At 39.0% G+C, this 13,988-nt stretch overlaps 1 protein-coding gene across 5 annotated transcripts in view; it reads right to left on the reverse strand.

Moving 5' to 3' along the window:
* Positions 1-13,988, reverse strand: part of wdr27 (WD repeat domain 27) — a 531,763-nt gene that overhangs the window by 488,748 nt on the left and 29,027 nt on the right. For all 5 annotated transcript variants that reach the window (XR_006312430.1, XM_043695384.1, XM_043695383.1 and 2 more), the window contains exons 8-12: positions 9,608-9,776; positions 7,620-7,723; positions 7,362-7,426; positions 5,449-5,573; positions 3,753-3,835 (exon numbers count right to left, since the gene is read on the reverse strand). Coding sequence is in view for 4 of the 5 variants with exons in the window: in XM_043695384.1 (XP_043551319.1) it covers positions 3,753-3,835; positions 5,449-5,573; positions 7,362-7,426; positions 7,620-7,723; positions 9,608-9,776 (546 nt within the window). In the remaining variant the exon portion in view is untranslated. The remainder of the gene's footprint in view (positions 1-3,752; positions 3,836-5,448; positions 5,574-7,361; positions 7,427-7,619; positions 7,724-9,607; positions 9,777-13,988) is intronic.

The raw sequence follows: 13,988 nt of genomic DNA on the forward strand, positions 1-13,988 counted from the left end.
TATCTGAATTAAACTCCATCTGCCACTTCTCAGCCCATTGGCCCATCTGGTCAAGATCCTGTTGTAATCTGAGGTAACCCTCTTCGCTGTCCACTACACCTCCAATTTTGGTGTCAGCTGCAAACTTACTAACTGTACCTCCTACGCCCGCATCCAAATCATTTATGTAAATGACAAAACGTAGAGGACCCAGCACCGATCCTTGTGGCACTCCACTGGTCACAGGCCTCCAGTCTGAAAATTAATCCTCCACCACCACCCTCTGTTGTCTACCTTTGAGTCAGTTCTGTATCCAAATGGCTAGTTCTCCCTGCATTCCATGAGATGTAACCTTGCTAATCAGCTTTTCATGGGGAATCTTGTCGAACGCCTTACTGAAGTCCACATAGATCACATATATCGCTCTGCCCTCATCAATCCTCTTTGTTACTTCTTCAAAAAACTCAATCAAGTTTGTGAGACATGATTTCCCACACACAAAGCAATGTTGACTATCCCTAATTAGTCATTGTCTTTCCAAATAAATGTACATCCTGTCCCTCAGGATGCCCTCCAGCAACTTGCCCACCACCGACGTCCGGCTCACTAGTCTATAGTTCCATGGCTTGTCCTTACCAACCTTCTTAAACAGTGACACCACCTTAGCCAACCTCCAGTCTTCCGGCACCTCACCTGTGACTATCGATGATACAAATATCTCAGCAAGAGGCCCAAGAATCACTTCTCTAGCTTCCCACAGAGTTCTTGGGTACACCTGATCAGGTCTTGGGGATTTATCCACCTTTACCCATTTCAAGATATCCAGCACTTCCTCCTCTGTAATATGAATATTTTACAAGATGTCACCATCTATTTCCCTACAGTCTATATCTTCCATATCCCTTTCCACAGTACTTACTGATGCAAAATACTCATTTAGTATCTCCCCCAATTTCTGCGGCTCATCATGGAGATTATAATTGAACACAGTATTCCAAAAGTGGCCTAACCAAAGTCTTGTACAGCTGCGACATGACACCTCAACTCCTACATTCAATGTACTGACCAATAAAGGCAAGTGTACCATGTTATGAAGCTGTGGGTGGACTATACCTTTAAGAGAGTTAAAAGATAGCAGAACTACGTGACAGCACCTAGTGTTCTGACCAAGATAACAACGTAACATGTGGTCCAGCAGCTAGGGTAGCTGGTTGCCTGGAGACAAAAACAAATTTGTTTTAGGCCAATCAATTTAAATTACATCCCAAAAAAACCTAACTCCAATCCAGTTTGAATTTAGTATATTGACAATATTAAAAGCCAATGACACAATCTGATGTTTTGGAGTATAAGACCGGGAAAAATTGGACATTGGGACAGAACTGCCAAAAGACCAACAGATGTAGGCTACGAGTCAGAACTCTCTGAGAAACACCTGACTAGAGAAGAAATTTACACAAAGAAAACCATCAACACCGACCTGGACAGCAAATCAACAGAGGAAGATATAAAGAGAAGATTCGACTGCTGGCTGGTTTTGAAATTTGAATTTTACAGTAAATCTTAATTGTGGGGTTTATTGGACCAGTATTGTAAAAGGGAAAGTAAAAGACAGGTTAGAGGAAGGTGTAGTAAATAGTTGTTAATTAATTATTCTCTGTTATACTTTAAGAAATAAAGTTGTTAATTTTTACGCCAAGTAGTTCTTGACCTCTTGAACTTTCACAGATTACTGCACGGGATAAATCTTTTCGGTGTTGCTGGTTTAAATTAAGCAAGAGGGTTTTCCCAATGACGTAACAACCAAATGCTTTCTTCACCACCCTGTCTACCTGTGACTCCACCTTCCTGCATCCCAAGGTCTCTTTCTTTGGCAACATTACCTAGAAAAGTCTTACCCTGATCTGCCTTTCCAAAATGAAACATCTCATCTTTATCTGAATTAAACTCCATCTGCCACTTCTCAGCCTATCAGTCCATCTGAGCAAGGTTCCCGTTGTACTGAGATAATCTTCTTCACTGCCCACTACACCACCAATTTTAGTGTCATCAGCAAACTTACTAACCATACCTCCTATGTTCACACCCAAATCATTTATATAAATGACAAAAACCAGTGAACCCAGCACCAATCCTTGAAGCACACCAATGGTCAAAGCCCTCAAGTCTGAAAAGCACCACCACCCTATGTCTCCTACCTGCAAGCCAATTTTGCTAGCTCTTCCTGGATCTAACCATTTTACCATACGGAACCTTGTCAAATGCCTTGCCGAAGTCTACATGGACAACGTCCACCGCTCTGCCTTCATCATCTTTTTTGTTTATGCATTTATGACTCATTTCGGCTGGAATTTTTCCGTCTCTTTCAGAAGCACAGATTGCTTCAGCATAGAAGGAGGCCAGTTAGCCAATCTCATCCACACCTACTCTCTGAATGACCAATTCATTTTGTGCTAAACCCCTGCTTTATCCCCATTCTCTGCACACTCTCTATTTTCAGATATTATGGTTATATGACAAAAGGATAAATAAGACCAAAAAATTAAATTCATCAGTAAAATTAAAATGGAAATAAAAGCCAGTACTGTGTATCTATACTGAAAACCAGCATCAAATCATTTCAAATCTGGTGCTGGTTGAAACCAGCAATGCTTCAACCATGCTTTCTCCTCCTATGAAGCGGCTTATCTTACTAACACATGCCAAAGCCAAGACTTCCTAATACAAGCCAAACTATCAGAGCAGACAATAGCAAAAATATCAATGTCTAAAATATGATGAATGAAAAAATGTGCAGATTTTGACAGTGAACATTCAAGTTCTGCTACAGAGGGCCTCAGTTACACAAACTTGGCACTGTTCCAGACACCCAGCTACTATAAAGCTATTTCAATTCCCATTAAAAACTTTTATATTGCATTTGCTTCTTGTAGTCTTTGATGTTTAGCATAATGCTTTTCCAACAAACTTGCAAAGGTCCTTTCAACACATGGCTTCAGTCGTTACTCTTCACAATCTGTGACTGCAATCTATTACCACAACAATCTGCCATATGTTCCATGATATATTCTGTAGCCTTACACATTTTTTCATACAATCAGAGTACAATTGAAAGTATCTCCAAAACTTGCCAAAACATTAGTCAATGAGATGAAAATGGAAAAGTATGCATACCTAAAAATCAAAACAGTAAAATAAATTGCTAAATTGCTTAACCTCCATTTATTTTTGGACTGAATTCATTTTTTGCAAAATTTCTGGCTTCAGGAGTAAATCATTTTCATTTCACCAGAAGAAGTTAATTGCAATATTAAGAACATATGGGAGAAGGAACTTAATAGAATTAAAATCTATCCCAGTAAGAACAACAAACAAACCATTACAATGTCAGGAGTCTGTTCCATCCACCAAGAGATATTCAGTTTGAACATTGATCTAACTACTAGAATATCAGTACAACACATGGGAATGAATTACCATCTTCATAAACATGTTAAATTGACCACTCAGTAATTTCACTGGGGCACGTCCAATCAATAATATAGCACAAAACAGGATACAAACACAAAGCAAGACTGCACAAACAAGTGATGTACAATCTAAGGTCTGCTAATAATAAATGGCTACATTAGGTTCAGACTTTTATTTCTCCAATGCAAGGATTAAATAAATGCCAGTTAAGTACTGTATATTCATAAATATATCCATAAATCTGGTTGCAAAGTCATTGACCTTTTACCCTTATATGAAAGAAACAGGGAAAGAGCACATACCTGTTTGTGAGTGTTCAGCTGGCTTACTTCTCTTCTTCTGTTTCAGATCATAGTTTAAAGGGGAAGTGGGCAGCAAAGATGATCTAAACAAAAGATTTGCTGATCAGTACCAACTGCCAAAAAAGTGACTGATGGAGCACATATTATCAAAGGATAAAATAATTTATTATTCGTTTTAAAGTATGTAATACATAGTGAAAAGTATAGCCAGGCTAAATAAACTGAAAGGAAAACAGGGACAAGAAATAAAGTTAATTCAAGATCAACTGGTGTTATGATTTCAGCTGATGATAATATTGGAGTAGTCAGGTCCCAAAGTGTAACCTGGCTTGATGGATCATAAGATTTACTTTTACAATTTGGTTACTGTGATGTTCAGTGACTGAACATATTCACACAAGGCTGTCAATGTACTTTCAAGAAAAAAACATAAATTTATTGCACCAAGAAAACCAAATATATACAATATTTAAGATAATTTGTAAAGATCTTACCAATAGCTGCAAGAAGATTCAACCCTTATTCCTAGCAATATCTTTTACAGATACTCAACCCCAATGAGGTATTATTCCTGTCTTAACTTATTAACTTCTTACTGAACTGATGAGATTGTAAGTGCTTCATTTCAAATTTCTGTATCATCAGCAGATGTGTTTTTCATTGTTACTCTTTCCCTGAGATACAAAGACAAACTCACTGACCTTTCCTAATTGAGCATTAAGAAAAGCCCTGTCTACTTGAACTACTAAAGACTCCTTTGACCTCTTTCCAACTCTGATTGCATGGAGACTTCTTCCTAGCCCTGAAGACGACGACAAACTAAACTGTCATTCTACTAAGATGAAACTTTTTTTCACAGGTGAAAGCTGCTTATGGCCCTTGACCTGTCTTTCTGCACGAATAGAAGCTTAACTTTATAAACACTTCATCAATTAACTTCCCAAGTATCTAACTAGTCTTTTAACTTAAGTCACATGCTTTCTTGGAAATGGTGTTTGAACTCCCAAGACAAAAAAAGTCTCCTTCACAGAACTATGTCATTTACCTCAGAATCTACAGTTCCAAATGATAATAACAAGTATGAATTTTGTTACACTGGTTATGCAATACATGACAGATAAGCAAATGGAAGTAATACAACTGAAGAGATAGGAATAACACAGTTACTTAAAACTTTAAACGCGTTTCCTTCCTTTAATCTTTTTACACTTTCCCATTCTTTCCTGTTCAATTTTAACTTGAAGTAAATTTCAATTTCAGTTTTTTTAAGAATTTAATATTCTTGAGGAGGCGGGTCATTTCTTAGCTGCCCGACTAAAAATGTTCAGGCCACCCACAGGATCGCTGCAAACAAGCAATGGTGTGGAAGCAGACCATCCTTCCAGAGCACATCCTGGTCTCAAATTCCTAACAGCCTTATAGCAGAAAACGAGATAGTTCTCTCTTCCTCATTTAGGTGTTTTCATCACAGATAAAAATGGTATACAAAAATGCTAAACTTTTAGTTTTCAGATACTGCTACATTTAAGTTTTTGTCTTGTTGCGCAATGGCTTGTTTGTTGTTTAGTAATCTACACAAATTACCATAGTGCACTTCACCTAAAATATGAAAAGCGTATTAAGTTATAGCATACATAGTGAATGTGTTTAAGTTTTCAAAATCTTTTTCATAATATATAGTGAAGAGCTGTTTTACCTGGCAATGATACTAAGTGGTTCCTCCTCGTTGCTATATTGCAGACACATTTTTGCAAGTTCAAGCATATGAACTTCCAGTAAAGCAATATGTTTTCCAAACATGGAAGCGAGGAGACAGAAAACCTGTTGGAGTAAAACCAATTGAATTCCAATAAGAGGTACATGTTCAAAAATTGCAGTAAAATGTTTCCTTCTTGAAGTACATTTTATCACATACAAATGTTGAGTATTTCGATCATCAGAAAAAATACTTTTACAGATTGTGCAATGACTAGGCATAAGTGAAAATCTAATATGCGTGCAAGAACGCCAGCCTAGATTTTTCTGATTTGGGACTTTCCATCCATCTCAAAGAGATACTTCTAACTGCTCCAGCCTCAGAATCTCTACTATGCTTTCCTGCACACTTTCTAGACTTCCAGAACTGGGAGTCTAGCCAGAGATTTGCTTCATCGCAATTCAGAGATGAAAAGGCAACATGTTCCTGTTGTGGCAACACAGGCAATTTTTGCACAGGCTTTGTCGTCAGAAAAGTATGTCACAGCAAGGCTAGATGTCTGGAATTAACAGGCATCCCAATGGTGTTATAGTGTGAAATGTAGGAAATGTGACATCTGAAATAACTAATTGTCCTGACATAACTACATTGGAAAACCTCTCTCTCATTACTTTTAAAACAGTCAGTAATTCAACATGCGTAAAAAAAGTCAGGCTAAAATACTCATTCATGATGAAATGTCTATCTGTGATAACTAAATCAATGATAGTCAAATGTTAATAATTTTTATTTTCATATTTGTACACATACATCTGTCACATTGTCAAACCAGTTTTAAAACAGCATTGCTACATAATAAACTTGGTGTGAGGTATATTAAGTCTTAAACTAGCCTTTCTTCCCATGTTCCAAAATCTTTCTTCAGGAGGATACAATGATCCAGCAAACAGGAATTTTACTGAAGCGAATTCCTCCAACTGATGCAAGAAATCACCATTCTCTATAATATACAAGAACACACAAAATCTGGTCTCTGGGATAATCCAAAGATGAAGAACCATTCCTGGTATGCTTGATTAAAGTTTATTTTCAGTGTATCTTTTAGGCTTGTGTATATATGATTTTGACTGACACACTTGTACAAATACTGCCCAAAAATATATGTATTTTTGTCTTTTTTTAAGGATAGTACACTGGCTCAAATATTTATGAAGTCAAAACAACTCCAGAGCCTTAAAAAAAGCGCTGACTAAATTGGTGTGAATTCACAGTCAAGCTAATAAAAGCACTTAGCAAAAGGTTCTGTGAACTGAAATTAATTGCTGGCTTTGCTTCATTTGTATCTTTAAGTAGTTATAATACCTTGTTCTGGTGTGATCAGCTATGTCAAAATCTGAATATTTATTTGGACAAAATTAAGAAACAAAGTGTTTGAAGCCTCTGTAATTGATGGTTGATATGATTGACCCTTTAAATGCTGCACTTTTTTAAAGAAGATTTATGAATGGATGTTCTTTATCAGCAATTCCAAACTTGTCATTGTTGTTAAATGGTTCATTGCTTTTGTATATAGTGCATACTGAATGAATGGGAACACAATGCATGAATTGCCAAGGGCGGCATGAAGAATGACATGAAAAGGCTGGGGACACGGGTTAGTATGGGCAATAGGAGGAGCCTTAGGGACTAGTTGTGAGGGGTGCATGAGTCGGCATGGAGAATATAACAGGCCATGGGGGATTGATTGGAGGCTGTGAGTTGGCATGCAAGAGGAGGATTATGGTGAAGTTTGAGTCCCCAGCAGACAGCATTACGACACTGATACATAATTTATATGGTAAATATGGCATATACAATATTAAAATAATATATATTATTCATTATTAGAGAGATTTCTAAGTATTTTCTCTTGCCTTGTTAGTGTTTCTGCTTCCTATTGCATATGAGCCAGCTGTCTGAATGCTTAAACCTAGATGATCTGAAATAAAACACTTTATGTTATTAATGAGCTGAGATTTTTAAGCATCTTGAATCAAAAAAAAAGTTGTGAAAGACAACAAATTATTTTGGTAAACCTGGAAATAGTTCAGCACTTAAGTAATTAAAATAGAATCATAATAACTGAGAACTGAATAGATGATGAAAAAATACACAAAGTATATAAAAGTTACCTTCAAAATGGAGAGCAGCATCAATTTCTCCAGTGGCCAAATTAATATTGAATAAACCATTTATAGTCCCTACCCATAGGCTGCTAGAGCTTTCGGGTGTAAAACTGTAACAGAAAGCAAACAATTACAAGTAAAAAGTTTAAATGACCAAAAGAAATCAACAAAATCAAAGAATTGAGTCATGCTACAGAACAGAAAGAAGTGATGCTTGCCTGCGCAGGTCTTTTGAAAGACCAATCTAATTAGTCCCATTTATGAGGACTTTGCTAAAATGGTGGGTACACATGATTGACATTGTCGAGACCCTGGTGGGAATAGTGCACTGGAAATCAAGCTTCATTATTCCATGAATCATCATAACTTGAAATATGACCAATTTAATAATTAGGATGGATAATGTCTGACTGTGACCACAAACTCTGATAAAGCCAAGTACAAAACTGTATTTATTATAATAAACTTGTTCTCTAATATGAGAGAAACAGATTATCAATCATTCACGCAAACTTAAATTATCCCCCTCAAAAGGCATAAAGTCTGTGGATTAAAGTCCAGAACAAAAGGGCGGAATGAGGTGACTTTCCTCACAGTTAATTTTTTGTTTTTTGGCAATGAAGTCATGTTGTTGCTGACTGGAACAATCCCCAATTCAGCAGTCAGTCAGATGGATCAAGGCCTTGGCTTGAATTAGATGGTTTTTCTTCCTTCCTGCAAAGCTTTTCATTGTTATTTCTGTTTCAGTTAAGTGTTTTGGAGGTCAATGCCTCAACTCATCTCTCTTCTAATAATTTTCCAATTTATTCCCAATGTTCAAACATTTTATTTTATACTGCACTGAAGCAGGAATGTTGGAAATGTAGCGGTTTGTAGCTACTTTGTCAATGTTACTGAAAAATAGGCAAGGGTTGACATGTTTGCAAACCACTAATTTGTTTAAATCATCTATCATTATGAGGAATTAGAATCATAGAATCTCTACAGTATGGAAGCAGACCATTCGGCTCATCATGTCCATACTGACTGTCCAAAGAACATCCCAACCCCTACCCTATCCTTGCAACACCGTATTTTCTACAGCTAATCAACCACACATTCCTGGACACTATGGGCAATTTAGCACATCTTTGGAATTTTGGTTGGTACCGGAGCACCTGGAGGACACCCATGCCGACACAGGGAGAACGTACAACAGACAGTTGCCCGAGGATGGAATCAAACCCAAGTCCCTGGTGCTGTGAAATAGCAGTGAGCCACCCTGCTGCCCCAAACCAAATAAACAATGTCTCACAAATATCATCCTTTGTCACTCTTAGTAATCTGGACTAGATACTCTATCATAGCCAGTCAGAATATACAGAGACTAATGTCATACAGAACATCCATCGGTTGCTTGGCAATTGTGGATAAATGGAATTGCAGATGCTGGTACAATTAGATCTGAATATTTTGTATCAAACAATGCACAGGGAGGTAAATGTGGTTATCTGACAGACTTGGGAGTGCAAGGTTAGACTGCTATCCCTCGGTGCAGCAATGTCCCACTCTCTGGATCTGCTGCCAAAACGCTATGAGTTCCAAGAACACCAAAGCTTGGTAGTGAACACTGCCAGGACTGCAACAGTCCCAAGAAGAAAGCCGAATGGAACCCAGAACCTGGGCAAGACAGAACAGCATTAGGACAAAGGGTTTGGCCACCTTATGGAGGGGCACAACGGACTAGAAAGATGGGTTTTAAAGTCCATGCAAGGAGAAAGGATGAAGAGATACAAATTTCCAGGAGCTGTCGCAATGCACACAGGGCACCCTCTGAAGACTGCACCCACTCTCCTTTTCCATACTTCTTAAAATTTGGGCTACCAGCTCACCTGCCGATGCTAACAGTATTATGGTGGGGGCAGGGTAATATTGGGGTCAATTAAGTTTTTACACAAACTCAATACTTTCTTTTTTAAACCAGCATCTATTAGCAAATGAGTGAAAATACATACCTTGAATCCTTTTTCAGTAAACTATTTAATAAATATTCACAATGAGACATTCTGAGGATTGGAAGTTCAATGCATGCACGTGGTCCATTTTCCAAATTATTACCATTAAGGTAGGATGAAGAATAGTGAAGATTCTTGCAATTCCTGAGGCTGTTAATACTCTCAACATCTATAAATTTAAATAAAATTAACAAAAGGGATAAAATGTGAATATGGAAATTAGAAATGAAAACTATTAATTCTAATGCTACAATAATGGTTGTGCAGTATAACACAACATAGAAATGTGAAAAACCTTTTTTTTAGCTAATTATTTAGCAGTGGAGCCTACTATATTTCCAGCTTTGGTCATGCATACGTTAATGTATCTCAAAGAGAGAATCTCTGCCCAGTAAAATGTACATGTTCATTCTCTGAATATATCTTAACCAGAAGGGACACTGTGGTATAATCGTAATGTCATTGGAATAGATTCTGAGGTTAATGCTCCAGTTAGTAGAATTTAAATTCAGTTAGTAAAAATCTGAAAATGAAAGCTAGTCTTGTGAAACAATTATTGAGTGTCATAAAAACTGATCTGGTTCACAAATGGTAAGGAGATCTGCTTGCCTAGTCTGTGATTTCAAACCTGCAACAATGGTTCACTACTAACAGCATCTGAAATGCCCGAGCAAACCAGTCACTTCAAGGGCAATTATAAGACCATAAGACATAGGAGTGGAAGTAAAGCCATTCAGACCATCAAGTCCACTCCGCCATTCAACCATGGCTGATGGGCACTTCAACTCCACTTAGCCGCACTCTCCCTGTAGCCCTTAATTCCTTGTGAGATCAAGAATTTATCCATCTCTGCCTTGAAGACATTCAACGGCCCAGCCTCCAGTGCGTTCCGTGGCAATGAATTCCAAAGGCCCACCATTCTCTGGCTGAAGAAATGTCTCCTCATTTCCATTCTAAATTGACCCTCTCTAATTCTAAGGCCCAGAGGTCCTAGTCTCCCCGCCTAATGGAAACAACTTCCCAGCATCCACCCTTTCTAAGCCATGCATTATCTTGTAAGTTTCTATTAGATCTCCCCTTAACCTTCTAAACTCTAATGAATACAATCCCAGGATCCTTAGCCGATCATCGTATGTTAGGCCTACCATTCCAGGGATCATCCATGTGAATCTCCGCTGGATACGCTCCAGTGCCAGAATGTCCTCGCTGAGGTGACCGGGGGGGGGAACCAACACTGGACACTGTATTCTAAATGGGGCCTAACTAGAGCTTTATAAAGTCTCAGTAGTACATCACTACTTTTACATTACAACCTTCTTGAGATAATTAAAACATTACATTTGCTTTCTTAACCACGGACTCAACCTGCAATTCAACCTTCAGAGAATTCTGGACTAGCACTCCCAGATCCCTTTGTACTTTGGCTTTATGAATTTTCTCACCGTTTACAAAATAGTCCAGGCCTATATTCTTTATTCCAAAGTGCAAGACCATGTGTTTGCTCACGTTGAATTTCATCAGCCATTTCCTGGACCACTCTCCTAAACTGTCTAAATCTTTCTGCAGCCTCCTCACCTCCTCAGAACTACCTTCTTGTCCACCTAACTTCATATCATCGGCGAACTTCGCCAGAAGGCCCGAATGCCCCCAGTCCCTTCATCCAGATCATTAATATACAAAGTGAATAGCTGAGGCCCCAACACAGAACCCTGCAGGGCACCAATTGTCACTAGAAGCTATTCCGAAAAATAACCTTTTATCCCAACTCTCTGCCTTCTGTCAGACAGCTAATCCTCAATCCATGCCAGTAGTTCACCTCGAACACCATCCACTGGGTTTCCCTGGTCTAACCTACTTGATACCTCTTCAAAGAATTCTAACAGGTTTGTCAGGCATGACCTCCCCTTACTAAATTCATGCTGACTTGTTCTAATCCAAGATGATTAGGGGTTTAGATAGGGTTGACCATGAGAACCTTTTTCCACATATGGAGTCAGCTATTACGAGGGGGCATAGCTTTAAATTAAGGGGTGGTAGATATAGGACAGATGTTAGGGGTAGATTCTTTACTCAACGAGTCGTGAGTTCATGGAATGCCTGCCAGTAGCAGTGGTGGACTCTCCCTCTTTATGGGCATTTAAACGGGCATTGGATAGGCATATGGAGGATAGTGGGCTAGTGTAGGTTAGGTGGGCTTGGATCGGCGCAACATCAAGGGCCAAAGGGCCTACTGCGCTGTATTTTTCTATGTTCTATGTTTAACCCTACACTTCCAAGAATTTAGAAATCTCATCCTTAATGATGCATTCTAGAATTTTACCTACAACAAGGTTCGGCTAATCGGCCTGTTAACTTTTCATTTTTTGTGTTGACACTTTCTCGAACAAGGGGGTTACAACAGCGATTTTCCAATCATCTGGGACTTTCCCTGCCTCCAATGATTTTTGAAAGATCACAACCAATGCCTCCGCTATTTCTTCAGCCACCTCCCTCAAAACTCCAGGATGTACACCATTGGGGCCAGGAGATTAATCAATTTTTAGATCTTTAAGCTTTTCTCGCACTTTCTCTTTTGTAATGGCTACCATACTCAACTCTGCCCCCTGACTCCCCTTAATTGTTGGGATATTACTCAAAGTACTTATTACGTTCTTCAGCTATTTCCTTATCTCCCAGCACTAGCCTTCCTGCATCAATTTGGAGGGGCCCAATCTTTATTTTTGCCTCTCGTTTATTTCTTATGTATTGAAAGAAACTTTTACTATAATTTCTAATATTACTAGCTAGCCTACTTTCATATTTGATTCTCTCCTTTCCTAATTACTTTGTTATCCTCTGTTTGTTTTTGTAGACTTCCCAATTTTCTGATTTCCCAGTGCTCTTGGCCACTTCATAGGCTCTCTCTTTTTCTTTGATACATTTCCTGACATCGTTTGTCAGCCATGGCTATCTAATTCCCTCCACCCCCTGATAACCTTTCTTTTCTTTGGGATGAACCTCTGTACTGTGTCCTCAATTACACCCAGAAACTCCTGCCATTGTTTCTCTACTGTCTTACCGTTAGGCTCTGCTTCCAGTTGATTTTCGTCAGTTCCTCTCTCATGCCCATGTAATTACCTTTATTTAACTGTAACACCTTTACATTCAATTTTGCCTTCTTTCTTCCACACTGCAGATTGAACTCTACCATATTATGATCGCTGCCTCCGAAGTGTCCCCTTACTTTTAAGATCTTTAATAAAGTCTGGCATATTACGGAGCACTAAGTCCAGAATAGCCTGCTCCCTTGGGGGCTCCATCACAAGCGGCTCCAAAAAGCGATCCTGTAAGCATTCCGTGAATTCCCTTTCTTTGGATCTACTAGCAACATTATTCACCCAGTCCACCTGCACACTGAAGTCCCCCATGATCACCGTGACCTTGCCTTTCTGACATGCCCAATGTATTTTCTGGTTACTCTTGTGCCCCTGGTCTTGACCACTGCTGGGAGGTCTGTACATAACTCCCATTCTGTTTTTTTTTGCCTTTGTGGTTCCTCAACTCCACCCACACTGACTCCACATCATCCGACCCGATGTCATTCAGTGCCATAGATTTAATTTCATTCTTAACTAACAAGGCAACCCCGCCCCCTCTGTCCACCTTCCTGTCTTTTCGATAAGTTGTAAATCCTTGGATGTTTCACTGCCAGTCCTGAACCCCTTGCAATCACGTCTCTGTGATGCCTACATCATAATCATTCACGATGATTTGTACCGTTAATTAATCTACCTAGTTACAAATACTCCGAGCATTCAGGTAAAACGCCTTAATGCTAATTTTCTTATCCTCATGATTTCCATCATCTCTAGTAATATGTCCTAAGTTATCCTTCCTTTCTGCTTCAGTCTTCCTTGAACTTAAACCCTGCACACATGCTAACCTGCTGCTTATCTTTCTACCTGACTCCATACTCCCTGTCGCTTTCCCTTTCCCTTCCCCCTGACTCACAAGTTTAAAGTCCTAGTGACCATCTATTTATCCTTTTCACCAGAACACTGGTTCCAGGTCGGTTCAGGTGGAGACCATCCCATCGGTACAGATTGCCCCAGTTCCAAAACTGATGCCAATGTCCCGTGAAATGGAATCCCTCTTTCCCACACTAATCTCTTAGCCATGTGTTTATTTCCCTAATTTTATTATCCCATGTCAATTAGCACATTGCTTGGGCAGTAATCCCGAGATTATGACCCTTGAGGACCTGTTCTTCAATTTCCTTCGAAGTGCTTGATACTCCCCAAACAGGTCCTCCTTCGTAGCCTTGCCTATGTTATTAGTGCAACATGGACCACAACAACTGAATCTTCTCCCTCCCGCTCCAGTATCCTTTCAAGCTGGTCGA

This window comes from Chiloscyllium plagiosum, chromosome 9 (genome assembly GCF_004010195.1).
Source record: "Chiloscyllium plagiosum isolate BGI_BamShark_2017 chromosome 9, ASM401019v2, whole genome shotgun sequence".
Classification (NCBI taxonomy): Eukaryota; Metazoa; Chordata; class Chondrichthyes; order Orectolobiformes; family Hemiscylliidae; genus Chiloscyllium; species Chiloscyllium plagiosum.